We start from the raw sequence: 27718 nt of genomic DNA, 5'->3' as shown, positions 1-27718 counted from the left end.
GCTCGCAACGGGTTTGATGCCCAGCGAGAATCGCATTTTGGACCTTGCGCCTGATTCAACGAGCCATCACGATTCGGTCCTGGGGCTAGTGGTCCCAGGGAATTCCTCAGTACTGCCCCTCCGACACTCAGCATTCCCTCAGTAAAGACCCTCTGACACTGCAGCGCTCGCTCAGTAAAGACCCTCTGACAGTGCAGCACTCCCTCAGTAAAGACCCCCTGGCACTGCAGCGCTCGCTCAGTAAAGACCCTCTGACAGTGCAGCACTCCCTCAGTAAAGACCCTCTGGCACTGCAGCGCTCGCTCAGTAAAGACCCTCTGACAGTGCAGCCATCCCTCAGTAAAGACCCTCTGGCACTGCAGCGCTCGCACAGGAAAGACCCTCTGACACTGCAGCGCTCGCACAGGAAAGACCCTCTGACACTGCAGCGCTCGCACAGGAAAGACCCTCTGACATTGCAGCGCTCGCACAGGAAAGACCCTCTGACACTGCAGCGCTCGCACAGGAAAGACCCTCTGACAGTGCAGCGCTCCCTCAGTCATGCAGGAAGTACATGACATTATTTTCTCAAACCTCTGAAGTGGAACTCAAACCCAGGGTTTGAGGTGAGAGTGACATTAGGCTGGCGTTAAGTTTTAACTCATTGTCTGTTTCTGATCTGAGCTACATCTATTCAAACTCCCTCGGTAAAATAATCTGACAAATGATTCTTTACTTACTTTTGTAAACAGTCACACTTCATTAATCTTACCAACTAATCAAATATGAAAAACCCCCAGAAAATGCTGGATAAACTCAGCAGGTCTGGCAGCATCTGAGGGGAGAGAACAAGGGTCAGTTCTCGCTGAAAGCAAAACATGAGAACAATGTACAGACTGGCACTTGGGTGGCATAGGGATGTGTAAAAAAACAAAATCGAGGAAAGACTTTCCGGTTTGAAGTTTTTAAGCTCAATGTTAAATCCAAAAGGCTGTAAAGTGTCTGATTAGAAGATGGGATACTGTTCCAGTGAAGCCCAATGCAAACTGGCTAATGATTCATGTCCCTTGTTTTGTATTTGTGCCAAAGATCAATTTCAGATCACCGCTAACCTGGTAACAGGGGGAGGCCATTCATCCCCTTAAGCCTGTTCTACCACTTAATTAGCTCATCACCAATCTGTCTCAACTCCACCTTTCCGTCTTTGATCAAATCTCTGATTCTGCTATCCAGCAGGAATCAAGGTCAGTCCTGAAAATTTCCACTGTCCCCCAGCATCAGCGGCCTACAGGAGGAGTGAGTTCTAGATTTCAAGTACGTTTTGTGAGAAGGATGTTTCCTGATTTCCACTCTCAACGCCCTCGCTCGAAATGTAACGTTGTGACCCATGGTTTGGTCTTTTGGTCCGTACAGGAAAAGGTTTCTCTGTTGCTATCTGAATGCATCTACTTAGCATTTGAAACACTTGGATTAGATCACCCTTAACCTTCTAAACTTGCCAGGCTTAGCCTGATACAGTTTAAGGTGATTCACAGAGCGCATATGACGGGGGCGAGGCAGAGTAGGTTCTTTGGGGTGGAGGTCAGATGTGGGAGGTGCTCAGGAAGCCCGGCGAACTATGCCCATATGTTCTGGTCGTGCCTGGCACTGGATAGGTTCTGGAGGGGTGTTGCGAGAACTATATCTAAGGTGGTGAAAGTCCGGGTCAAGCCAAGTTGGGGGCTGGCACTATTTGGAGTGGCGGACAAGCCGGGAGTGCAGGAGGCGAAAGACGCCGGCATTCTGGCCTTTGTGTCCCTGGTAGCCCGGCGGAGGATCTTGTTAGTGTGGAAAGATGCGAAGCCCCCCAGTGTGGAAGCCTGGATAAATGACATGGCAGGGTTTATCAAGTTGGAGAGGATAAAGTTTGCCTTGAGAGGGTCTGCGCAGGGGTTCTACAGGCAGTGGCAACCGTTCTCGACTATCTCGTGGAGCGTTAGATGAAGTTCGGTCAGCAGCAGCAGCAACCCAGGGGAGGGAAGGGGAGTGGGGGGGGGGGGGGAGGGGAGGGGGGATATCTCTTTCGGGGGGGGGGGAAGAAGGGTGGACGGGGAAGGGGTTTTTTCCTAGGGGCACTTGAGCAAGAAAATACATAAACGTTTGGGAAAGTCGATATGTGCGGGAGGAATCCAATGTACATCTGTACTATGTTGAATTGATATGTTTATGTCTTGCTATACGACTTTTCTTTTTTTTTTGTTACTGGGGGGGGGGGCGGTTTGTATGGTTGAAAATTTTGTTGAAAAATTCTTAATAAACATATATATTTTTTAAAACCTTCTAAACTGAAGGGAACAGGAGCCTAGTTTATGCAGCCTCTCCTCATGATGAAACAATTTTATATATGTTAACAATCTGAATCTGCACTGAATTCACCCCTCCCACACCTCCTCTGCCCTCTCTTCATGGCTCCTTGGTCAGTATAATCGTAGATTGTCATAGAATTTACAGTGCAGAAGGAGGCCATTCGGCCCATCGAGTCTGCACCGGCTCCTGGAAAGAGCACCCCACCCAAGATCAACACCTCCACCCCATCCCCATAACACAGTAACCCCGCCCAACACTAAGGGCAATTTTGGACACTAAGGGCAATTTATCATGGCCAATCCACCTAACCCGCACATCTTTGGACTGTGGGAGGAAACCGGAGCACCCGAAGGAAACCCACGCACACACGGGGAGGATGTGCAGACTCCGCACAGACAGTGACCCAAGCCGGAATTGAACTGGGACCCTGGAGCTGTGAAGCAATTGTGCTACCCACAATGCTACCGTGCTGCCCCAAATAATCTTCCTGAGGTACAGTGCGCAGAACACAGTGACTCCAAATGGAGTTGGAACCAATCGTTATAAAAGGTGTTACAACAGGATGAGGAGAAATGAGCTGGCTCCCCTCTTTGCAACTCCATTGATTGGCCACAATAAAAGTTTTAGGGTGGCACGGTAATACAGTGGTTAGCATTGTTGCTTCAAAGTGCCAGCGTTCCGGGTTCAATTCCCGACTTGGGTCACTGTCTGTGCGGAGTCCGTACGTTCTCCCTGTGTCAGCGTGGGTTTCTTCCAGGTGCTCCGGTTTTCTCCCACAAGTCCTGAAAGATGTGCTGTTAGGTCATTTGGAGATTCGGAATTCTCCCTCTGCGTACCCGAACAGGTGCCGGAATGTGGCGACTGGGGACTTTTCACAGTGGCTCAATTGCTGTGTTTGTGGAAGCCTATTTGTGACAATAAAAGTTATTATTTATTATTCTGAACACACTTGCCTCTGGCAAGAGAGAAATCCTGACTTAAAAGACTGTCCTGTTTGCGGTCCATTTGTTACAGACACTGGTATCAGCGAGAGAGAGAGAGAGAGAGATGGGGAGACACAAGTGTGTCCTTTTTGCCTCTTTGTCATTGTTTTTCTGCTCTGCCCAACAGCAGGGGTGGGATTCTCCCGCAACTGGCTGGATGGCCCTACGCCGGCACCAAGAGCGTCGCGAACCACTCCAGCGTCGTCGGGCTGACCGGAAGGTGCGAAATCCACCGCACTTCCGGGGGCTAGGCCGGCGCCGGTGGGGTTGGCGCCGCGCCAACCGGCGCCAAAGGGCCGGCGCGAGTTTGCGCATGCGCAGAACCGCCGGCGTCGTACCATGCATGCGCAGTCCGGCCGACATGTTCCTGCGCATGCACAGGGGTGTTCTTCTCCGCCCTGCCCATGGTGGAGCCCTACAGAGGCAGGCGCGGAAGGAAAGAGTGCCCCCACGGCACAGGCCCGCCCGCAAATCGGTGGGCCCCGATCGCGGGCCAGGCCACCGTGGGGGCCCCCCCCCGGGGCCGAATCCCCCTGCGCCCCCCCGAGGACTCACCTAGCCAGCCTACAAGCCAGGTCCCACCGTGATGGACCATGTCCATTTCACGCTGGCGGGACTGGCTGAAAACGGGCGCCCACTTGGCCCATCGGGGCCTGGAGAATTGCCACTGGAGGGAGGGCGCTGCTAACAGCCCCCCGACCTGCGCAGTGTGATCCCCGCCCCCGCCCGAAAACAGGCATCGGAGAATTTGGCAGCCGCCGTCGGAGCGGCGGGGCGGGATTCACGATGCCCCCTGGCTGGGTCGGATAATCCCGCCCCAGGTTTCAGAGGTAGTTTAAAACTAATTTCTCTGTGCATTCCTGGAAGGGGGGATTGACATGGCTCATGTCAGTAATCCATTATGCTTCACCTCAGAAATCTTTTCACGCATTCTGAGATATAAATCAACAGGGTGCCGAATGAGGTGTAGATGGCTGGGAGGGAAGTTTCCATTGTCTTCGCAGAACACAGGGAATTAAAGTCGAACCTTTTTAATTTTCCATGCCCTCCTTTCAAAGGTCAAAGGTAGGCCTTGACACTCTACTAGGTGCAAAACTCCGAGTCCTCTCTGGAAGTTCTGCCATTACAATCCACATAGGAATTTTCCAGAAGGAGTCTCTTGACAGTATCTGCAATCTTTTGATCAGTGTCTTTTTTGGTAGTTCTTTAAAGAACACAGGTCTTCTTTAAACACCTGAGGAAGGAGCAGCGCTCCGAAAGCTAGTGACATCGAAACAAACCTGTTGGACTTTAACCTGGTGTTGTAAGACTTCTTACTGTGCTCACCCCAGTCCAACGCCGGCATCTCCACATCATGGCTTCTTTAAACAGTTCAATGTTCCCGTAGTTAGTTGTGGCTTGAAGCCCCGCCTTCTCAGCCTTGCCGCTCGCCTGAGGTGTGGTGATCCTCAGGTTAAATCACCATCAGTCAGTTCTCCCCCTCAAATGGGAAAGAAGATTATGGCCATCTGGGACTATGGCGATGATAGCTTTTACCTAGTTAGTTGTACGTTGTGGAGCATCCTCGTGCCAACATCGTCGACTGTCATGACAGAGGTGACACTTAGGAAATTATTAAAATTGCCTTTGTTCATCAAGGTTTTGCTACCCCAGAGTGCGGTGGATGCAGGGACAGTGAGTAAATTTAAAGAGGAGCTGGACAGATTTTTAATTGGTAACAGGTTGAAGGATGATGGAGAACGGGCAGGAAGGTGATGTTGGGGCCAGGATGGGATCAGCCATGATCACATTGAGGATGTTAGGCTCAGGAGGCTAACTTGCCTACTCCGCTCCTAAGTCATGTGTTCTAGGGAGGAGATACTCTGTCTGATTACGCACACCAGCTCTTGGTCTGTAGCATTGTAGGTAACAGATGAGGAACATATCAGCCATGATAGAATGGCGGAGCAGACTTGATGGGCCAAATGGCCTAATTCTGCTCCTGTATCTTACAAACTTATAAGGTTTCTCCAGAGTGCTATTGAAAGGTTTCAGGGAGGTTCTTTGAAAGGTGCACACATTATGCCTGCATCAGTAGGCAGATGCAAAACTGTCATCCCCAAAAGAAAGGCTCACCTCTAGCCTCAGTGAAATTGATTCTGTTCACATTTCTGCACACTATTGCACATACACAGCTGGATCCCAGACTGGACAGGGAGAATCCAAACAATACCTAGTTGGACTCACTATTGACTGAGTTCACTATGTACAATTTTTGTCTCTTTAAGAAAGGTTATAATTTCATTAAAAGTAGTTTAAAGAGGCGCAGCACGGTGGCGCAGTGGTCAGCACTGCTGCCTCACAGCACCAAGGACCTGGGTTTGATCCCAGCCCCAGGTTACTGTCCGTCTGGAGTTTGCACATTCTCCCTGTGTTTGCGTGGGTTGCACCCCCACAACCCAAAGATGTGCAGGGTAGGTGGATTGGTCATGCTAAATTGCCCCTTAATTGGAAAATGAATTGGGTACTTTAAATTTTTTTTAAAGTAGTTCAGGGAAAGTTCACTGGGCTGCTTCCTGGGATGAAAAAAGGTTGGGCTGGATTCTCCGCATCCTGACGCCGAAATCGCAGCCAGCGCCAGGGTGGAGAATCTAGTTTGACGCAGAAATCGGGACCGGTCCCGGTTCACCGATTCTCCGGACACCGAAACATCACCGGGGAGTACGTCGCGCTGCCTGGGGCCATTGCCAGAGGCTCGCTCAGCAATCCTCCGCCCCCGACCGGCCGAAGTCCTGACGGCGTGGAACTAACCTGGTCCAGCCAGTCGGGATACTCGCGTGGACTCAGTCCGCGGCCGTCTTGGTTGGGGACGTGCAGATCGGAGGTTAGGTGTGGCCTTATAGGCGGCTGGGGAGTGCTTGTGCGTGACTTGAGGGTCAAGCGCGCGGCTGATCAGGGGGTCTCCTTTGTGGGTCTACCTCCATGGTCCAAGTCTGCCCTGGAGCACGGCTCGGCCGCTGGAGGCCGCCGCCGTGCGCAAACGCCGGAAGTGCGGGGGCCCGTATCCGCTGCAAAAGCTGGGAGATTTACTCCAGGCCCCTGCTAGCCCTCTGCAGGCCTGTGAATCCGTGTCCCTTTAATCCAGGATTTTCAGAAGTAAAACTCCACCGTTTTGACGCCGGCGTGGGGACATAGTCTCAATAATGGAGAATCCAGCCCGTTATCTTCGGATGAGCAGGTGGGACCTTTACTGATTGGAGTTTCGAAGAATGAGAGGTGATCTGATTGAAATATATAAGACCCTGAGGGGACTTGATAGGTGTTGTGTTGGGTGTTCCGCTATACAGACGAACCAACACAGTTGTAGATGGTACAACTCTGTTTTATTACTATCAATAACAACATCTGTTAACTTATGACTGTGGTTCGTTCTTTATCCTTTAACCTGTGGACCCAGCCCTAGCACTATCTTAGAGAGGCACTCAGCACATGATGTATGTCTGAGTGGCTTGCTGCGAGCTCTGTGCCCTGAGCTGTCTCCTGCTGGAATGAGCGGGAACTGTGGTGTTCCCCGTTTTATAGTGCATGTGCTCTTGCTTATGATTGGCTGTGATGTTGCATGTATGTTGATTGGTCCGTTGATCTGTCCATCAGTGTGTATGTGTGTTTGCACCATGATGTTTATCTGAATATCATGACAACAGGGTCAATGTTAAGAGGATGTTTCCCTTTGTGGGGAAGTCTAGAAGTACGAGGTCACAGTTTAAAAGTTAGGGGTCTCCCATTTAAGATGGAGACGCGGAAATTTTTTTTCTCTCATTCGTGTTTGGAATTCTCCTCCCCAGACAGCAGTGGAGCTGAATCGTTGAATATACTCATGGCTGAGTTAGATAGGTTTTTGATTGGCAAGGGAGCCAAGGGTTATGAGGTGCAGAGAGGGAAATGTAGTTAAGGCCACAGTCAGCCATGATCTTATCGAACAGTGGAGCAGGCTCAATGGACCATATGATCTATGACGGCTCCTAGTTCTTATGGTTACCGTCAATGGAGCAAACCAAGTCAAGAAACACTGAGACCTGTCAGTGGTAGGATGAAATAAACTTCTATGAGGGCTATAGTCTATAAAGACATATAGGTGCAGAGTCACCAGTTAAATGCACAAAGTCATACTGCTGGAATTAGCCCCTTCACACTAATATTTTCTCCTTTGTCACCCAAAGAACAATCATGGTGAGGCCCATCAGTAACAAAGTGTACTGGAAGGTTAAGGGTTCAAGTCCCACTCCAGACACAAATGCACAAACTCCAGGCTGATACACCCAGTGCCAGCACCGAGGGAGTGCTGTATTAGCAGAGGTGCTTTCTTTCAGATGAGATATTAAACTGAGGCTTTGCTTATCCTCTCAAATAGATGTAATGGCAATAGAGTAGTGATACTGTCGCTGGACTAGTAATCCAGAGACCCAGGCTAATGCTCTGGGGACTCAGGTTCCGATCCCACACCAGCAAACGGTGAAATTTAAAATCCTTAAATATTATATGTTTAATGATGAATTATGAATATTATAACTTAAATGATGCCCATGAAACCTGTCAATTGTTGTTAAAAACCCATGCCTTTCAGAGATGGAAATCTGCCATCCTTACCTGGTCTGGCCTACATGTGACTCCAGAACCGCAGCAATCTGGTTGACTCTTAAATGCCCCATCAAGCCATTCAGTTTAAGGGCAATTAGGGACGGGCAATCAATGTTGGCCTAGCCAGTGCCGCCCACATCCCATCAATGGATATGGGAAAAAAATTCTGTTACACAATTCAAAGAGGAGGGGAGTTTGTTTTTATTTTAAAAAGTTTTCATATCGATTTATTGATTGATTGATTGATTTTTGTCACGTGTACTGAGGTACCAGTGGAAAGTATTATTCTGCGTACAGTCCTGGCAGATCACTCCATACATAAATACATGGAACATACAATAATAATTAATACTTGTAGATCATACGATAATACCGATTATAAAAGATGTAGGAAGAGGATCTGCAGGGAAGAGATCGCAGAGAATCATCACACTCCGGCGCAATCTTGGAAAACATATTTTTTTAATATAGAATCCAATTTCAGAGGATCTGGTCTGATTCTCTCTCCCCTCTGGCTCTCTTGTAAATAAATCACTGACCTGCAAACCTGTAAATTCCCAGAAAACAATTAGTGCATAGTACAAATCACCAACTGCATAGCTCCATGGGGTTGAGTGTGTGAAACCTGATTCTGATCAGGTTCCTTTGCATTGAATAACGAGAGGCGATTAGCCTTAATTATTTCTTTTGATTGAATACCTGACATTATAAACAGAAGGAGGGAGAATTACATGATGTGATAGGGACGGGACTTGTGTTTATCTACAATTAAGACCTTTGTTACAAAGTCAAACGTCTGAATAGGTTGAGATAATTACCTTACTGGAATCCAATCACATAACCATTAAAATCAAATCACATCGGTATTGATTGACCTGTCACTGATTTTGCAGTTTGGTCTTTCATACATTATTCACTATAAATATATTTGCTTCTTTTTAAAATTGCATACATTACAACAGTGAATTCAAACGTACTTAATTGTCTGAAATCGAAATAAGTAGACGAAACATTGCAGCTGACTGTGATTTTATCCTGCAGATTGTGGGTAATAAATATTTGTCAATAAATTTAGGAATAAAATGCATCAACTTATTCAGATTTCATGTGACAAATTGTTCTATGCGTTTTATGTTCATCAGATGGGACCTTGATGCATTGGTAGGACTGTCTTACAAGTGGCACTCTTGTTTCTGGTTCGAGCATTTTTGGCTTCATTGTTCCACTCCACAGATTTAAACACAAATAGTCTAGGCTGCCGCTACTACTGAGGGAATGCTGCTCTGCCTGAGGTACCATTTTTCGGATGAGACATTAAACTCAGGCCCTGACTGCCCTCTCAGATAGGTGTCAAAGATCCCAAGGTGCTATTTTGAAGAAGAGCAGGGGCAATTTCCCCATTGTCCTGACCAACATTAATCTCTCAACCAATATCACTCAAGATAGATTATCTGCATGTTATCACATTGCTATTTGTTGGATCTTGCTTTGCGCAACTTGTCTCCCACAATTCTTATAGTGACTTCACTTCAAAAGTATTTTGTGCTCCTTACATAAGCAAGAAATGTTGAACAAAAGTTTGAGTTTTAGCAATCCAAGGGTGGCTGCTCCAAATCCTTCGCTGTTTCATTTAGAAATAGAATTTAAGTCTCCAACGACAGGCGACATGATATGTAAAAAGTGTCTTGATGTTCCTCTGATAGGAATAAGACCAGTCCCGATTGCTCTTAAATAACTTTGTTGGCTTGGAGATTTGTAGATACGTCTTTTTTGGGGGGATAGATTTTAATTTGCATCCATTGGGGATCAGAATGCACTATCCCAAAGTCACACCCCTAAAGTTCCTTAGCAACTATCATAGAAAACATGTTATTCCCTCTGGCTGGGCTAAACATATAGGCGGCAACAACAACAGCTTGCATTTAAACAGTGCCTTTAACATTGCAAACTATGCCAAGCCATTTCACAGGAGCATATATCAAACAATCCAAATGCAAGGGATGAATAAAGAACAAGAAGGCATATGGGATACTTGCCTGTATTAGCCGAGGCATAGAATATAGGAGCAGGGAAGTTTTGTTAGAACTGTATAAAACACTTGTCAGGCCACAGCTAGAGTATTGTGTGCAGTTCTAGTCACCACATTATAGAAAGGATATAGTTGCACTAGAAAAGGTGCAGAGGAGATTCACCAGGATATTGCCTGGCTGGAGCTTTTCAGCAATGAAGAGAGGCTGCTTAGGGTGGGTTGTTTCCCTTCGAGCAGAGAAGGCTGAGGGAAGACCTTATTGAGGTACACAAAGTTGTGAGGGGCATTGATAGGATAGACAGGAAGAAACTGTTACCCTTAGTAGAGGGGTCAATAATCGGGGGACATAGATTTACGGTAAGGGTCAGGTGATTTAGAGGGGATTTGAGGAAAAACCTTTTCACACAGGGGGTGGTGGGAGTCTAGAACTCACTGCCTGAAAGGGTGGTGGAGGTAGGAATCCTCACAACATTTAAGAAGCATTTAGATGAGCACTTGAAATGTTATAGCATACAAGGCTATGGACAAAGTGTTGGAAACTGGGATCAAAATAGCTAGGTGTGTGATGGCCAGTGAAGATGCGATGATGGGCTGAAGGGTCTTTTTTTGTGCTGTAAAATTTGATAACTCTTTGACTATGACACTGTAGATTGAAGCTGGTCAAACTGGTGCCATGAATTTCCCATTTGCTATACAAATATTCATTTCAACAGCCTAACTGGTAGTTTCAACCATAACAGCACTTCGATAATGTTACAGACGTCTGAATGAACCTGATCTCACAGTTCCCTGTGCCTTCGGTAAAATACCTGTGATTCTTTTATCAAACATATCAACAGTCAGAAGTCGCGATGCACGTTCAATTAATTTATATTTAAATGAAGCTTCGGTTGGATAACCAAAATTCAAAATGGAATTCACATGATCTACAATATTTAAAACAAGATCCACACAGTTGCTTTCACATCAAAAAATAAAAAGCCTGGATGATTGTTTGGTTCTCATTTTGTGCCTAAAATCCCCCTGAACGTGGCATAACCCAAAATATTCTGTCTTTTAATGTAAAAAAACCTGAGTCTGTAGCTCTGTTGCACAACAGGAGTTGCTCCCATCCTCCCAACAGTGAGTGCGGAAGTCTAATAACGGGCAGACACAATATTTCCACAGAGTTTCAGGTAATCAGAATGTGACATAGTTTTCTCTCATCCTGCTGAATATATTACTACAAAACTCAGTCCTCTCCTCAAGGTCACAATGAATTCCAACATGTTATTGAATCGAAAAGCAAAATATTGCGGATGCTAGAACAAGAAGTTCTTTCACTGCCCCTCCCCCACCCCAACGCCCACCCCACATCCCTGGCTTAAAATCTGTCCAAATTCCTTGAAAAAGTAATGATGGTTTTTGCTAGTCTGTAGACATATGGGGAATGGGTGGGTGGAAGTTGTGAGTCAAGAATGTAATTTGTGCTACATTGAGTTCTGAAATCAAACAAAATTGCATTGATTATCGGAAAAGATACGTTTATGAAGCCTTTTATCAAATTCTCAGGAGGGCCCAACCTGATTTACAATCAATGGATCATATTTTCATAATTGTGGGAATTGTTGTAAGCACTGTAACCAATTTGCACAAAGTAAGATCCCGCTGGCAACAAATTATACTCTTTGTGGCCTGGAATTTCCTGCAATGGCAGAACTTGATTGAAGGTTAGATCCAAAAATGCACCCATCCAACCAAAGTCAATTGCATCTCACTAGATTACAATCTATCGGGATTGTGCAAAGCACCAAATCCAATTCATATATATTTCATGTGGGACTATCAGAGTGTCAGCTCACTAAACCATCACCCATGCCTTAAAGCACAGGATGTTTTTTTTAATCATTCATAAAAGGTGGATGTCAATGGCAAAGCCAACATTTATTGTCCATCTCTAATTGCCCTTCAGAAGGTGGTGGTGAGCTGCCTTCTTCTTGAAGCACTACAGTCACTTTGGCACCAAGCCGCTCGAGATATGAGGGCAGATGAATAAAATCTTGGCAGGTTTCAAGAAGTTCCTCAAAGGAAGAGAGTTGGAGAGGTTTAAGAAGGGAGCTTCAGAACTCGGGGCTTAGGCTGCTGGAAGTGAATTGAAGGCAATTTGGGATATGCACAAAACAGAAATGGAGGAGCTCAGAGATCTCGGTGGATTGTAGAGCTGGTAGTGGTTGCAGAAATAGAGAGGGGACATGGAGGAAATTAAACATTCTATCGTGAAAGTATAACAGTCTTTTCCCAATACTTGAACTTTGGTCTATGTGTGATAGTGAAGTGGTTAGCTGGGTCTGCCAAATCTGCACTATCATTTAGGTCGTGTGTTTGATTTAGATCTGGACATCTTTCTGAATGCAGATAAGCAGTAAATTGCAGGCCAGTGTATTTCTCTTGGTGATGATGGAGGGAGGTACACGATAGCAAGGAAACTTTGAATAACACTGGCATCATTCACATGCAGCCTATGTGGAACTATAGTCATATCAAAGTCCTCTAATGAAAGCTGAAATATTATCACCTATCTTATCACCTTATTGATGCTGACTGACTTGCTGGATCATTCTAGTACTTTCTATGCTAAGGTTCGTGGTGGAATTGGTAATTCTAATCTAATTCCGAGAAAATTGTGATACTAACTTAGCCAAGGTGCCAACGTAGGGCGCTATTCTCCCCCCCCCCCCCCATGCCGAGTGGGAGAATCGCCGGGGCACCGCGCGAATCGCGCCATGCCGCCCCGACCCCTGCACGCTATTCTCCCACCCCCCGGTAACCAGCGGCGCGCGATTCGCATCGGGCCGCTCGGAGAACCGGCGAGCGGCGATTCTTAGATGGGCCGAGCGGCCGTTACAACACGACAGGTTCCCGACAGCGCCGTCCACCCCTGGTCGCTGCTGGCGGGAACTCTGCGGGAATGCTGGGGGGGGGGTTGGCCTGTGGGGGAGAGAGGGGGGTTCCTTCACCGGGGTGGCCTCCGATGGGGTCTGGCCCGCGATCGGGGCCCACCGATCGGCGGGCCGGCCTCTCCCCCACCGGGCCAACCTCCTTCCGTGCGCGGCCCCAGAACACCGCCACCATGTTGGTGAGGGGCCGGCGTGCGTAAGATGTTCCCCGCGCATGCGCAGGATGGCGCGGCCCAACTGCGCATGCGCAGGATTGGACTGCCCTGACTGCGCATGCGCGGGTTGGAGCGGCGCCCATCTGGAACGGCGTGAACCGCTCCAGCACTGTGCTGGCCGCCTGTGGGGGCCAGAATAGGTCATGCCCGGGCTCCGTTCGCATCATCGTGAAACGCGACGGCGTTCACGACGGCGCAAACACTTGGCCTCCATATCGGAGAATCGCCCCCTAGCGCTTGTTTTAATGAAAAAATTATTGTAATGTTTTATTTCCCATATAACTGGTTTTCTAAACTACACAATGAATCCAGTCTAATACACAATATATTCAGCACAGTGCCTTTCATAGGACTAATGACATACTGACTAATGGAGCAGGCAACTGACCTTGAAAGAGTGAAATCAGACACCTATCTGTTTCTGAAAGCTTGTGTAATGTTATATATTTACCTTGGGCTTATGTGTATATATCCCCAAAATTCAGGTCCATCTGTACTTCTTCCTTGTAGGAATATCAATTTTTCAGCTCACTAAACCATTACCCATGCTGTTTCAGCATAGAATGTTCAACACTCGTTTTTCAATCATTCATAGGAGGTAGGTGTCACTGACTAGGCCAATGTTTCTTGTCCATTTCTATTTCTGAAGGTAGTGGTTAGCTGCCTTCTTGAACCGTTGCAGTCGTTTTGACTAAGTCACATGCGGTGTGTGAATCTCTAACCGTGTTGCACCTGGCCCAAATCCTGCTATGCTGGGAAAATAGCGGGAGAGCCCCAAAACCCAAGCGTGAGGTGCCGAAGAGTGCCTGACGCTGGGCATGAAGGGGCGGGGAACACTGAAGCCCTGATGCTGGTGATGTTGGGGGGGTGGTGGGGGGCCTGAACTGTCACTTTGAGGTAGGAGCGTCCTTATGAAGCCAGTCTTGCCAATATTTAGACCTTGCCCCTCTCCAAAAAAATGACTAAGTGGGGGAAGATCAGGATACAAATCACACTGGCATCACACTGATTTTCTCGCCCTCAATTACACATAGTCATTTTTGGGAGAATTCCACCTGAAATATTCGGGTAGGTGAACAAAAACTCGGTAGGTTTGGAGGAACGTCAAAATATTGCCAGGTGGCAGAGTGAGCCTGTTCCAACATTCAATACAATTATGGCTGATCGGACACGTCAATGCATTTTACCCACACTATCCCCATAACCCTTTACAATATTGTTAATCAGAAATCCACCAATCTCTCCCTTATAATAATAATCTTTATTGTCACAAGTAGGTGATGCACTATCAATTACGACGAGACGAGAGTAGAGTGTAATCGAGGCTTTATTAAGCTGAGATGTGTAGCCTCCTGCAGCTGCTGCCGAAATGGCTGCAGCTCGGTGAGCACACACATTTATACTCCGCCTACTGGGCGGAGCCAGTAAGCAGGGATCTACCCCCGTAGCTGTAGTACAGGAGCCTTACCGTATTACATCTCGTATGTGATATATAACAGTGGTGACTACCACAGTAGGCTTACATTAACACTCCAATGAAGTTACTGTGAAAAGCCCCTAGTCACTACATTCTGGTGCCTGTTCGGGAAACATACTCAATGACTGAGATTCCATGGCCCTCTAGGGTAGAGAATTCCCCTGGGTTTTGCCGAAATCAGTGAATGGTTCACCACATTGTATGGCATTGTATGGCCCAGGACGGGGCTGTAAAGCTCAACCCATGGGATATTTTAAATGCCCACCTGAGAGGGCAGTCAGGTCCCACAGTGTAACATCTTTTCTGAACGCCTATCTGATGATGTTGCACTCCCTCGGTACTGCACTAGAGTGCCAGCCCGGATGTTCGTGCTCAAGACCCTGGAGTAAGATTTGAACTCACTGCCTTCTGACTCAGGGGTGAGAAAGTGTTGCCCAGAGTCCTGGTTGACAACCACATAGCATGTGTTTCAAGTCAGTCAGACTCCACAGGACAAGGGTGACAGGTCACCTATCCTGAAGGACTGTTAGATCAGCTCTGCGTTTGCCAAACCCCCAAACTGAAAATTCAATCCCTCAATGGGATTTGAGCAAATTAATTCAGGACTGTTGGAAGCACCACAAGGCTCTGTCCGACCTTCTCCCCTTTAAGTGGAAATCAGGAAAAATGAAACAAGCAACATTTATTTCAACAGTGCCTTGAGGTAATTATTGAATCAATTCGCAACCCAGCCACACATTGGCAGTTCCATCAAATTTAAAGTGCTCTTTAAACCCACACACACTGTACACTCAGACCAGTTGAAGGCCCCTCCTATCAGGTGGATAACGCAATAGTTAGTCATTGACATGCTTTGCCAAGACAGTTATACGAGGTTGACTACTTAAAACAATGTAAATGCTCGAATAAATACTTGGCACCGTTTGAAATGCTAACCATTGCGTTTAACACAATAGCATGGAAACTGTCTAAAGACTACCCAGGAATTAGGACATTAAAGTAAAGTCTTTTATTACAGTACTAGGTGGCACTGAGACAGGGCTTCGTGCGGCTGTTTATGTGAATACAATTCTGAAATTCTGCTTTATTCAACCGTTGTAAATCACTGTATAATTGCACTTATTTAGTTACTGTACAGATAAGATTACATTCCAGCTATCATCTCTAATTGGCTGGCTGCTTGTTTTGTCAACACAAAATATTAGTGATCCAATTCAGTTCTCTATTTCTGTCCCACATAGATTGTCTCTCACACATTCTCTCTCTCTTTCTAGACTTTCTCCCTTTCTGCATCGCTATTTCTATTTTATTCCTCGCTCCCTATTTGTCTCTTCATGCCTCTCGCTCTGTCTGTTTTCTGTCCATCTCTGTGCTCTTTGTTCTTCTCTCTCCTGGTCTTATTCGTTTCTCTGGGTCTTTTCCCCTGCTGCCTCTCCCCTCCCCCTCCCCCCCCCTCCTCCTCCTCCCACCGCAGTGTGTTCCTGTCTTTCTCTGTATTTCAGTCTTTCCCACCGCTCCATCCCTCCATCTGTATTTCTCTCTCACACTCTTGTTCTTCTGTCTGTCAGTTTATCTCTCTCGGTCTCTCTCTCTGTCACATTCCTTACCATGTCCAGTTACAGACGACCCTCGGGATCTAACTTCAGGCGGGCTCTGTGTCAAAGCCGGGGATTCCCCCCGCACTGGCTGCTGTCCAACCTGCCGCGCTGACACTTGGCGATCTGCAGCCCTGGGACCCTTTAGATCCAGCGAGGCGCTCGGGAACAACGGGCTGATCTTCATGGCTGGGCTGCGTTTGGGACTCCTGTGCCCATCAGTCCCGGGATGAGGAGAATTCCACATCCTCGCGCAGTGCGAAGCACGGGCTGGGAGTCACTGAAGCCACTCGAGTCCCATTGCTGCCGCTCGCAATGAGGGCTCTGCTGGAGCAGTGTCTCTGAAACTCGTGTAATATGTCAGCCCAGCTGCATCCAGGCGCTGTCTGTACACGTGGTGGAGCAGATTGACATTCCCCTGCCCTGGGGAATTGGGCAAGCCTGTGCCTCCTATCCGGGTTTGGGCATGAATTGGCCATGAGCAGCACATGTCTATTGTAGAGGGTGCACAGATATTTGCTTCAAGTGTTAGTCACAGGGCTGAACTTGTGTCTGAACGGGCTACAACACCATTATATTATTGCCTGCGAATATTCCAGCATCATGCAGCTGCAGGATGCGGCCATTCGGCCCTCTGTGCCTTTGTGGGCCCTTTGAGAGAGCTATTCATGAAAAAAAGGGTGATTTCCCCCTTTAAATCCTCTGACTCCACAAGAGGTTAAACTGCAAGTTGGCAACAGTGTTTAGATTCAAAAGATGCTGTAAAGAGAATACTCCATTGGCATCTGTCTCCCTCAGGAGATGATGGACTGCACCCAGGGTTTATGCCACATCTGGATTGAACATGGTCTGATGTGGCTGTCGAGGCTGATTCCTGACTGGCAGTCCCGTCCACCACCTGGCCATTTCTTTTCTCCTGTGCTATTTCTAAGTCCTTCCCTTCTGCTTCTCTCTGGTCAGCAGTGAGGATTTTGCACGAATCAACTCTGACCTCAGAGTCTGGAAGCATCTTGGACAGCCTCGGAACTTCCTAAAGCGCATTATAGCCATTGAGGTATATTTGAAGTGCAGACATTGTTGTAAGATGAAGATGAAATATGAGTGTAAGCTAGCCAATAATATAAAAGAAGATTGCAAGAGTTTTTTCCCGATATATAAAAAGGTAAAAGAGACGCAAGAAAGAACATTGGACCACTGGTAAATGAGGCTGGAGAAGTAATAATAGGGAACAAAGAAATGGCAGAGGAACTGAATAGGTATATTGCATCAGTCTTCACAGTGAAAAGCATGGTGGCACAGTGGTTAGCACTGCTGTCTCACAGCTCCAGGATCCCAGGTTGAATTCCGGCCTCGGGTGACTGTTTTGTGTGGAGTTTGTACGTTCTCCCCGTGTCTGCGTACGTTTCCTCCGGGTCCTTTGGTTTCCTCCCACAGTCCAAAGATGTGTAGGTTAGGTGGATTGGCCATGCTAAATTGCCCCTTAGTGTCCAAAAGGTTAGGTGGGGTTACTGGGTTATGGGCAGGATGGAGGAGGCAGACTAGATGGTTCGAATGGCCTCCTTCTGCACTGGAAATTCTATGTAAAGACACCAGTGGTATACCAGAACTTCAAGAGAGTCAGGGGGCAGAGTAAGCGGCCGTCACTAAGGAGAAGGTTGGGCAATAAGGCAGTGCAATGGTTAGCACTGCTGCCTCACGGCGCAAAGGACCTGGATTTGATACCAGCCCTGGGTCACTATCCGTGTAGAGTTTGCACATCTCCCCATGAATGCGTGGGTCTCACCCCCACAACCCCAAGATGTGCAGTGTAGGTGGATTGGCCATGCTAAATTTGCCTTAATTGGAAAAAAAGAATTGGGTACTCTAAATTTGTTTAAAAAGAATAAAGAAAAACAAAATCACTAAGGAGAAGAAAAACAAAATCACTGAGGAGAAGGTCGGACCGGATGGACTACACCCCAGGACTCTGAAGCAGATAGCTGAGGAAATTGTGGAGGCATTGGTGGTGATCTTTCAGGAATCACTGGAGTCAGGGAGGGTCCCCTGTGTAAGAAGGGAGGGAGGCAGAAGACGGGATATTATCGGCCAGTTAGCCTGACTTTGGTCATTGGTAAGATTTTAGAGTCCATTATTAAGGATGAGATTGCAGAGTATTTGGAAGTGCATGGTAAAATAGGGCTGAGTTAGCACAGCTTTGTGAAAGGGAGGTCATGCTTGACAAATCTGTTAGAATTCCTTGAGGAGGTAATGAAGAAGTTAGACAAAGAAGAGCCAGTGAACATTATCTATTTGGATTTCTTGAAGGCCTTTGACAAGGTACCATACAGGAGGCTGCTAAATAAGATAAGAGCCCATGGTGTTCAGGAAATGTACTGGAATGGATAGTGGCTTGGCTGACTGGCAGAAGGGAGAGAGTGGGGATAAAGGGGTCTTTTTCAGGATGGCAGCTGGTGACTAGTGGTGTTCCGCAAAGGTTAGTATCGGGACCGCAACTCTTCATGATATATATTAACAACCTTGAAGATGGAACTGAGGGCATTGTTGCTAAGTTTGCAGATGATACAAATACATGGAACAGGTAATGTTGAGGAAGCAGGGGTCTGCAGAACAAAGGACTTGGACAGGCTAGGAGAGTGAGCAAAGAAGTGGCAGATGAAATACAATGTGGAGAAGTTTGAGGTTATGCACTTTGGTAGAAAGAACAGAGGCATAGACAATTTTCTAAATGGGGAAATCTGAAGCACAAAGAGACTTAGGCGTCCTGGTTCAGGATTTCCTTAAGGTTAACGTGCAGGTTCAATTGGCAGTTAGGAAGGCAAATGCAATGTTAGCATTCATTTCGAGAGGGCGAGAATACAAGAGCAGGGATGTACTGCTGAGGCTGTATAAGGCTCTGGTCAGACTCCGTTTGGAGTATTGTGAGTAGTTTTGGGCCCCCTATCTAAGAAAAAATGTGCTGGCCTTGCAGAGAGTCCAGAGGAAGTTTTCAAGAATTATCCCAGGAATGAAGGGCTCGTCGTATGAAGAGCGGTTGAGGACTCTGGGTCTGTTCTCGTTGGAGTTTAGAAGGATGAGGGGGGATCTCATTGAAACTTACAGGATACTAAGAGGCTTAGATAGAATGGACGTGGAGAAGATGTTTCCACTAGTAGGAAAGACTAGAACCTGAGGGCACAGCCTCAGACTGAAAGGACCAGATGACTGACATAAGGAGGAATTTCTTCAGCCAGAGGGTGATGAATCTGTGGAACTCATTGCCGCAGAAGGCTGTGGAGGACAAATCACTGAGTGTTTTTAAGGCAGAGATAGTTGGTGCGGTCATATGTCAAACATAGACATGTTCAGCCAATCCTGAGTTACCGTTGTGGAATACAGGCTCATCACAGGCATCGTTCTATGGGATTTGCTATCCTGCCGACGGGATTGGTTGACGACTTTGACCAGAATTTGGCGTCATCTGAATTTGAGGCATTGCCATTTCACTGTATATAAATTCATGGATTGATATCGTTCTGATAGATTTGTTTTTCTAGTACACTCTGGTTTCCCTTCAGATCTATTTCTAAGGTGCAGCTGTCTCCAATTCATACAGATCTGGGTCCAGCCACAGTTCATGATTTATTTATTTATTTTTTAAAATAAATTTAGAGTAGCTAATTCATTTTGTCCAATTAAGGGGCAATTTAGCGTGGCCAATCCACCTATCCAGCACATCTTAGGGTTGTGGGGCCGAAACCTATGGGGAGAATGTGCAAATTCTACACGGACAGTGACTCAGAGTCGGGATCGAACCTGGGACCTCGATGCTGTGAGGCAGCAGTGCGAACCACTGCGCCACCATGCTGCCCTCCAGCTTCAATTCATTAGCTCTGCTTCACTCTGGCAATTTTTGGTGGGGGTGATGGATTTTTTTGTGTGTGAAAATGAGATATGTGCTGATGTTTCGCTGGAGATATGACAAAGAGGTGGGACACACCACAAGAAAAGTCAGTCCCACAAAATTTAACCCTTGTGACATCAATACATCCAAGCAAACATTTTTTGGAGACATTTGAGTCACTTACGACAGAACTGTAAAAAAATTGTTCAGGCAAATGTAGTCATTTTAAGCAATCTGCATTTCCGCTCTTCATTTCGATGTGTTAATTTCCGGCAAGGATGAAACTTTAATTAATTTGGTAATTACACTTCAAACATGTCACTTCCCTGCCTTTCAACTCGAGTTTGAAATCAATCATAATTAAGCGAGTAACTAATTTAAACTGGGGAAAATGTTTTCAATAATCACAGCTGACAAGTGTGTCACAGGATCTGAACCCTTCCAGGCAATAAAAATAGAAAATAACAGAAAATGCTGGAAATACACAGTGAGCCTGTCAAAGACTGAGAGAGATTAATGCCTACAGGGGTTGGACCTTTTATCCACAAGTCAATTTCTTCTTTCAGGTTCTGGCTCCCTAGATATTTGCTCAGATTATTAATCCTTGATTTGTACACCCATTTCTCCCTGCGCGCAATGAGAATGGGACATTTTAGGGAGTTTCTAATTTGCATCATTTACCAATTCTTAACAGGCTGGTGGCCCCAAAACAATTGTGAACTTAACTGAATTACAAAAAGTCATTCAACAGCAATTTGTACTTACATAGTGCCATTGTTCGTAAAGCATCCCCTGCCGCTTCACAGGGTTGTTAACAAACAAAATTTGTCACAGAGCCATGTGAGGAGATGTCAGGACAGTTGACCAAAAGCTTGGTTGAAGAAGTAATTTCTAATGAAGGGAGGTGGAAAGGTTGAGGGAGAGAATTCCAGAGCTCAGGGCTGAAACACATCGCGAATGGTGGAGCAATAAAAATCAAGGGTGTCCAAGAGGCCAGAGCTGAAGGAGTACAAACATTTTGGAGGGTTTCAGGCTGGAGCAGGTTGCAGAGGTTGGGAAGGGCAATGCCATGAAGAGATTTGAAAACAAGAATGAGAATTTTAAAGTTGAGGCATTGATGAACCAGGAGCCAGTGTAAATCAGCAAATACAAATTATATTGGGTGAATGATGTTGTTAAATGCCTTATGGGATAGCAGCATGACATCACTAGAAGGGAAGTGTGTCATGCAAGCCATTCTTAATTGAACTTTTGCTTGGAGCAGTGAACACATGCACATTTCTGATGTCTTCAGGATTTGTACCGATGTATAACTGTTCTCATATACCTAGTCTTAAAAGTGAACCCACGGACAGCACGGTGGCGCAGTGGGTTAGCCCCACTGCCTCACGCCGCTGAGGTCCCAGTGTTCGATCCCGGCTCTGGGTCACTGTCTGTGTGGTGTTTGTGCATTCTCCCCGTGATTTCCTGGGTTTCATCCCCGCAACCCAAAGATGTGCAAGGTAGGTAGATTGAACACGCAAAATTGCCCCTCAATTGGAAGCAAATGAATTGGGTACACCAAATTTTTTTAAAAAGTGAACTTACAATGTGTTTACTCAATCCTTTATGAGTGATGGGTGACTATATTATTGCAATAACACAACAACTGGTTTAGCACACTGGGCTAAATCGCTGGCTTTTAAAGCAGACCGAGGCAGGCCAGCAGCACGGTTCGATTCCCGTACCAGCCTCCCGAACAGGCGCCGGAATGTGGCGACTAGGGGCTTTTCACAGTAACTTCATTGAAGCCTACTCGTGACAATAAGCGATTTTCATTTCATTTCATTTCAAATCATACTTGGTGTGAGTTAGGTAGTAGAGATTTTGATGAACTTCGGTTTATAGTGTGTGTAACGTTGGAGGCCAGCCAAGAAAGCAATGAAATAGTTTTGTCACGTGGTAACAGAAGCATGGATGAGAGTTTCAGCAGCAGGTGAGCTTTTGCAGGGATGGGTTCAGGTGATATTCTGCCGATGGAGGTATGTGACCTTGGTGGTGAGGAGGAGTAGATGTTGGAAGTTCATCTTGGTATTAAATAGGACACCAAGATTGTGAACAATCGTGAACGACTACACAACACCTGTAGATTGAAACGACAAAGTAATATCTGGAATGGATTGATCTCAGTGTCTTAACCTGTCTTTTATCGTTTTAGATGCTGACTGACATTTTTCAACCAATTCAGATTAACTAATCCTAGATGTCATTAAAGGATATTGTACCCTCTCTGTGTAGCATTGCATTCCATGTGGTGCTGTTAGTTTAGCTATTGCAAAATATTGACCTACTCCCCTCAATAATAGAACAGCTGAATGAAGATGCTTCTGACTTGGAGAAGAACTTTGAGGTGATGAATAATACCTTCTTCATACCACAGGTAATAGAAATCTGGAATTCTCTCCTCCCTCCAAAAATCCGTGAATTCTGGGAGTTATTTGGAAAATTCACGAGTGAGATTGATAGATCTTTGTAGGGTAAAGGCAGGGATATCATTACGTCCAGCCCAGGTGAGGTTCCCCAAATGTTATTGACACAGGTGAGACCCCTCAATTTGTCAGTGTACAGCTGGGATAACCCCAAATTGTTACAAACTCAGGTGAGGAGAGGGATGACTGGCTTTGGTCAACCCAGTCTCTGCTGGTAGCAACAAGGTTTAATCTACCCCTTTCCCTTGGATACCTTTCCAGAACCAATAGTTATGTTTAAAAAGGAGCCAATTTAACAAGGCTTTCTTGAGTTAAAATAAGTTTATCTATTAAAACGATAAGGAGAAATGGTAAAACACATGCATCAACATTCATATGGATTAGAATAAGAATTGAGTCCAATAGTAAGTAAATATAATAAAAGGTTATACGGAACAGTTTGTGAGTTGGGGGAGTAGGTGATGAAGTGTTGCAGCTCTTACGAATTGATTTCAGTATAGTTAACACCTGAGGGAAAATAGTTGGTTATTCGGTTCAACTGTTCTGTGGTTCGGTAGAGAGATTTCAGTTCTTTTTACCAGCTGGCTGGCTGACTGTCACAGTCAGAGAGAGAGAGTTTTAGATATTCCTACAAAAGATGATTATTTTCTTTTTCCAGAGGCACTGCTGTTACTGTATCACACACCTTCATAGTGGATAACTTGCAACTGCTTTTCCTCACAGCACACACACACACACACACACAGACCGGCACAGCGGGGCAGCAGGCAGGGAAACTCTGGAAGCTCTCTCTCAGCTAACTTTTAACCCCTTCTTTGTGTGTACCAAGAGAAAACCAGAAGACATCAGTCCGTCTAAGCAATTCTACCCAGGGTCTTTGAGATGAGATAGTTGTTATGGTCTTTTGTCTTTACAGAGGAAGGTAATCAGTCTTTGAATGCTTTTGGAAGTACCTTGTCTGAAAACACAAGGAGGGATTCCATTATCCCTTTGAGAAATACTCTGCAGCCTTTCCTGTCAGTGGCTAACTGCACATTCTCAGCCATCTTTGGGGTTTGTGTCCTTTTTAAAATATAAAACTCGGGTCTTTTTAAAGTCCAATATTTTGGTGTATGATTCCATGGCTTTTTTTCTCCAGCAGCATAACAATATTGAACCAAGTTAAATGGAGCTGAGATGCAGATCAGCAATGATCTAATGGAATTGTGAAACATGCTCAAGGTGCTGAATGAGCTCCTCCTGTGCCCGCATTCCTATGATGATGTGCCCATGATTTCAGTGCTCTACAACATATTTCCAGCATTTCTTAGATAATTCAGGTTTCCAGCATTTACAATTTATATGTAAGTCCCTACATCAGGCAAGACTGAGGGGTGACCTGATAGAGGTCTTTAAAGTTATGCCAGGGTTTGATAGAGTAAATTTGTGGAGGAGACCAGAACTAGGAGCCACAAATATAAGATAGTATAGAAAATAAATCCAATTAGGAACTCACTAGAAGTTTAAACCACCCAAAGTATGATGAGAATGAGCATCATGGGGAGTGATTGAAGCAAAGAAAAACAGGCTTTTAAGGAGAAGTAATATAAACACACGATGGGAGAAAGGGATAGGAGGTTATGCTGATAGGATGAGATGAAGAGGGAGTGGAAGGAGGCTCATGTGAAGCATAAGTACCAGCATGAAACATTTGGACCAAATGGCCTGTTTCTGTGCTGGAGAATCTATGAAACACTATGTAAAATATCGAGTTCTTATATGGGGTGAAGTGCACACACGATAAACGGGAACAACAGAATATACTCATGACAATCTGAGACCTATTGTACTTTGAGTAATTTCAGACTCTGTAAACCTGTCTATAATAAAGGAGGTTTCTATAGCAACACAAAATATACAGGCTGTTGACAGAAATGCATAGTCTGGCTCAGTTCCTGTCCACTAGTTTTAGCTGCCAGTCCCTCACTCCAACTGTGTGCAAGGATGTCTGTTACCTTTCTGAGGCTTCCCAACATCAGCCGCACAGGATTCAGGGGTGTGCCAGATCCTCTGAACCTGCTGGTGGAGGGAGCTGGATCAGGATCGGGATCAGACCACTCCTACAAAGCGAGAGCTGCCACGGCATACCCACACTCTGCTGTCCGGGCATCTTGGTCGCCAGGTAAGGAAGGTAGCACAATTTCGCGAGATAGAGAGAGGATTAGGCAGAATGTCATACAAATATCCGACGATGCCTTTCTTTTAAAAAAAATTTAGAGTACCCAATTATTTTTTTCCAATTAAGGGGCAATTTAGAGTGGCCAATCCACCTACCCTGCACATTTTTGGGTTGTGGGGGCGAAACCCACGCAAACACGGGGAGAATGTGCAAACTCCACACGGACAGTGACCCAGAGCCGGGATCGAACCTGGGACCTCAGCGCTGTGGGGCAGCAGGGCTAACCCACTGCGCCACCGTGCTGCCCCGAGGATGCCTTTCTGTCCTGGACTCGCAAAGGGCAGTTTTCACATTTCAGGGAGGATATTGGCTCCAGGATCACAGAACGTAGAAGCAAATGGGAATACCACAGTTGTGTACACTCATTCTCAATGTCATCGTCATTCACACAAATTCTTCACCAGCCCCTATCCCTATAAAGAGAGAACGTGTGACTGTTTCGATGAAGTGAGGGCCGGAATTCTCCGGTTGTCAGGATTCACTTTTCCTGCTGGCAGTGCACCTTCGCCAGCGGGTTTCGTGGCGGCGTGGGGTGAATTCAGCGGGAAATTCTGGAATTCTGCCGCCAGGAAATGGCACACTGCTGGGGGACCGGAGAATCCCACCCAAGGGGCGAAATTCTCCTGAAACGGTGCGATGTCCGCCGACTGGCGCCCAAAACAGCGGCAATCAGACGGGCATCGATCCGCCCCAAAGGTGCGGAATGCTCCGCATCTTTGGGGGCCGAGCCCCAACATTGAGGGGCTAGGCCAGCTGGCGGAAACGGCCTTTGTTGCCCCGCCAGCTGGCGCGGAATGACATCCCCGGGCGGCGCATGCGCGGAAGCGTCAGCGGCCGCTGACAGTTTCCCACGTATGCGCAGTGGAGGGAGTCTCTTCCGCCTCCGCCATGGTGGAGACCGTGGCAGAGGCGGAAGGGAAAGAGTGCCCCACGGCACAGGCCCGCCCGCGGATCGGTGGGCCCCGATCGCGGGCCAGGCCACCGTGGGGGCACCCCCCGGGGCCAGATCGCCCCGCGCCCCCCCCCAGGACCCAGGAGCCCACCCACGCTGCCTTGTCCCGCCATTCAAAAGGTGGTTTAATCCACGCCGGCGGGACAGGCAATTTATTGGCGGGACTTCGGCCCATCCGGGCCGGAGAATCGAGTGGGGGGGCCCGCCAAACGGCACGGCGCGATTCCCGCCCCCGCCGAATATCTGGTGCCGGAGGTTTCGGCAACCAGCAGGGGCGGGATTCACGCCAGCCCCCGGCGATTCTCTGACCCGGTGGGGGGTCGGAGAATGACGCCCAAGATCTTTGACTTGAAAGTTGAGGATATTAGGAAAATAATTCTAGGGGCCATAAAAATAGGAGAGTCATTAATAAATCCATCAGGAAATTCAGGAGAAACGTCTTTACCCAGGGAGCGGTGAGAATGTGGAACTCACTCCCATAGGGAGGGGTTGAGGTGAATAGTATAGATGTATTTAAGGGGAAGCTGGATAAACATGAGGGAGAAAGGAATAGAAAGAAATGCTTATAGGGTGAGAAGAAGAAACGTGTGAGGAGGCTCAGGTGGGGCATAAACCCCAGCATGGACCAGTTGGGCTGAATGGCCTGTTTCTGGCTGGAGAAGTCTATGTCATTTGATATAACATTTTGGATTGCTGAATGAGGGCAAATGCTTGCCAAAAACCTATTCTGAGCTTACCATACCCTTAAAATTAGTACCCACTTATTGTCTTGGAATGGCACAGGCAGTGGCTTAGAAACTGGGCAATTGGATCAATTTCTGCTCTGGAATGTGTTGACCCATGTCACACCCAACATTAGACCAGCGGCAAACTGGTATTGGGGTTTGGATTCCTGTGGCCTGTCAGTGGGCTGTGTGGGTAACGGCGAAACACTTAGCAGACGAGTTGAGTCAGTGTAATGAACGTGGCAATTAGGACAGAGTTGGGCAGTGACCAGAAAAGGTGGATGTGATCGAAAAAGGGAAGAGGGGAGATCGGGGAAAGGAAGGGGGTTGATCAGTAGAGGCAGGGGGAGATGGATAGAGGGAGGAGATAAATTGGGAGAGGGAAGAAGAAGCTCAAGGCAGGCCAGTTCCCCCAGTCTTGGCCAATATTTATCCCTCAACCAACACCTAAAAACAGATAACCCAGTCATCTATCATATTGCTGCTTGTGGAAGCTTGCTGTGCGTACATTGGCCCTTCATTTCTTACATTACAATAGTGACTACACTTTGAAAAATACTTCACTGGCTGTGAAGTTCTTTGGAATGTCCTGAAATGTCAGTCATAGTCTCAATCTTGAGCTAGATGGACAAAGGGTTGAGCATTTATAAACATCTCAAACATTCCTCAATCAGTGATGACTACCAACCATCCACTGAACAGTAATTGTGTCCGGGAAATGCTAAAATTGAAATCCAAACTTTGCTTTGACATCTTTCAGTTCTCTCAAGTTTACTCCACAAAATTGCATTTGTCTGGTGCAAAACGGTGGTGCAGTGGTTAGCACTGCTGTCTCACGGCTCCGAGGTCCCAGGTTTGATCCCGGCTCTGGGTCACTGTCCGTGTGGAGTTTGCACATACTCCCTGTGTTTGCGTGGGTTTCACCCCCAAAATCCAAAGATGTGCAGGGTAGGTGGATTGGCCATTCAAAATTGCCCCTTATTGTACTCGAATTATTTTTTTTTAAATTACATTTGCCTTAGATTGTGCTATGTTGTGGCATATGTTGCATATTTTGTTTGCTTTGATTTGATTTCTGCAAAAAATATCTGCCTGCTAATTAATCTTCAGCTTTGTAAAGGGGAATCTATTGAACAACAAATGACAGGATTCTCAGCCAAGTGTTAAAGCAAGTCTGTTTTTTAGAAGAGAATATTAGGGAGCAAAGGGTTTGTTTTAAAGGATTATTTTCCTTATTGTAGTGGTTGGCAAATTGTTGTTCATTTGCAGATATTTTCTGAAGCTTTGTCATTTGTAGT

The 27718-nt window shown here is 46.5% G+C and overlaps 1 protein-coding gene across 2 annotated transcripts in view; it reads right to left on the bottom strand.

Annotated features, from left to right (window-relative positions):
• The window catches only part of LOC140396330 (anoctamin-4-like), a 286419-nt gene extending 269922 nt beyond the window's left edge, over nt 1-16497 (bottom strand). Inside the window, exon 1 of one of the 2 annotated variants that reach the window (XM_072484841.1) lies at nt 16190-16497. In XM_072484841.1, the coding sequence (XP_072340942.1) occupies nt 16190-16424 (235 nt within the window). In that variant the 5' untranslated portion in view covers nt 16425-16497. The remainder of the gene's footprint in view (nt 1-16189) is intronic. The other variant, XM_072484842.1, reaches the window with a different exon arrangement.
• Nucleotides 16498-27718: the final 11221 nt, after the last annotated feature.

The sequence above is a fragment of the Scyliorhinus torazame genome, chromosome 19 (assembly GCF_047496885.1).
Source record: "Scyliorhinus torazame isolate Kashiwa2021f chromosome 19, sScyTor2.1, whole genome shotgun sequence".
NCBI classification, from domain to species: domain Eukaryota; kingdom Metazoa; phylum Chordata; class Chondrichthyes; order Carcharhiniformes; family Scyliorhinidae; genus Scyliorhinus; species Scyliorhinus torazame.
This window is presented reverse-complemented; position numbering and strand designations above follow the sequence as displayed.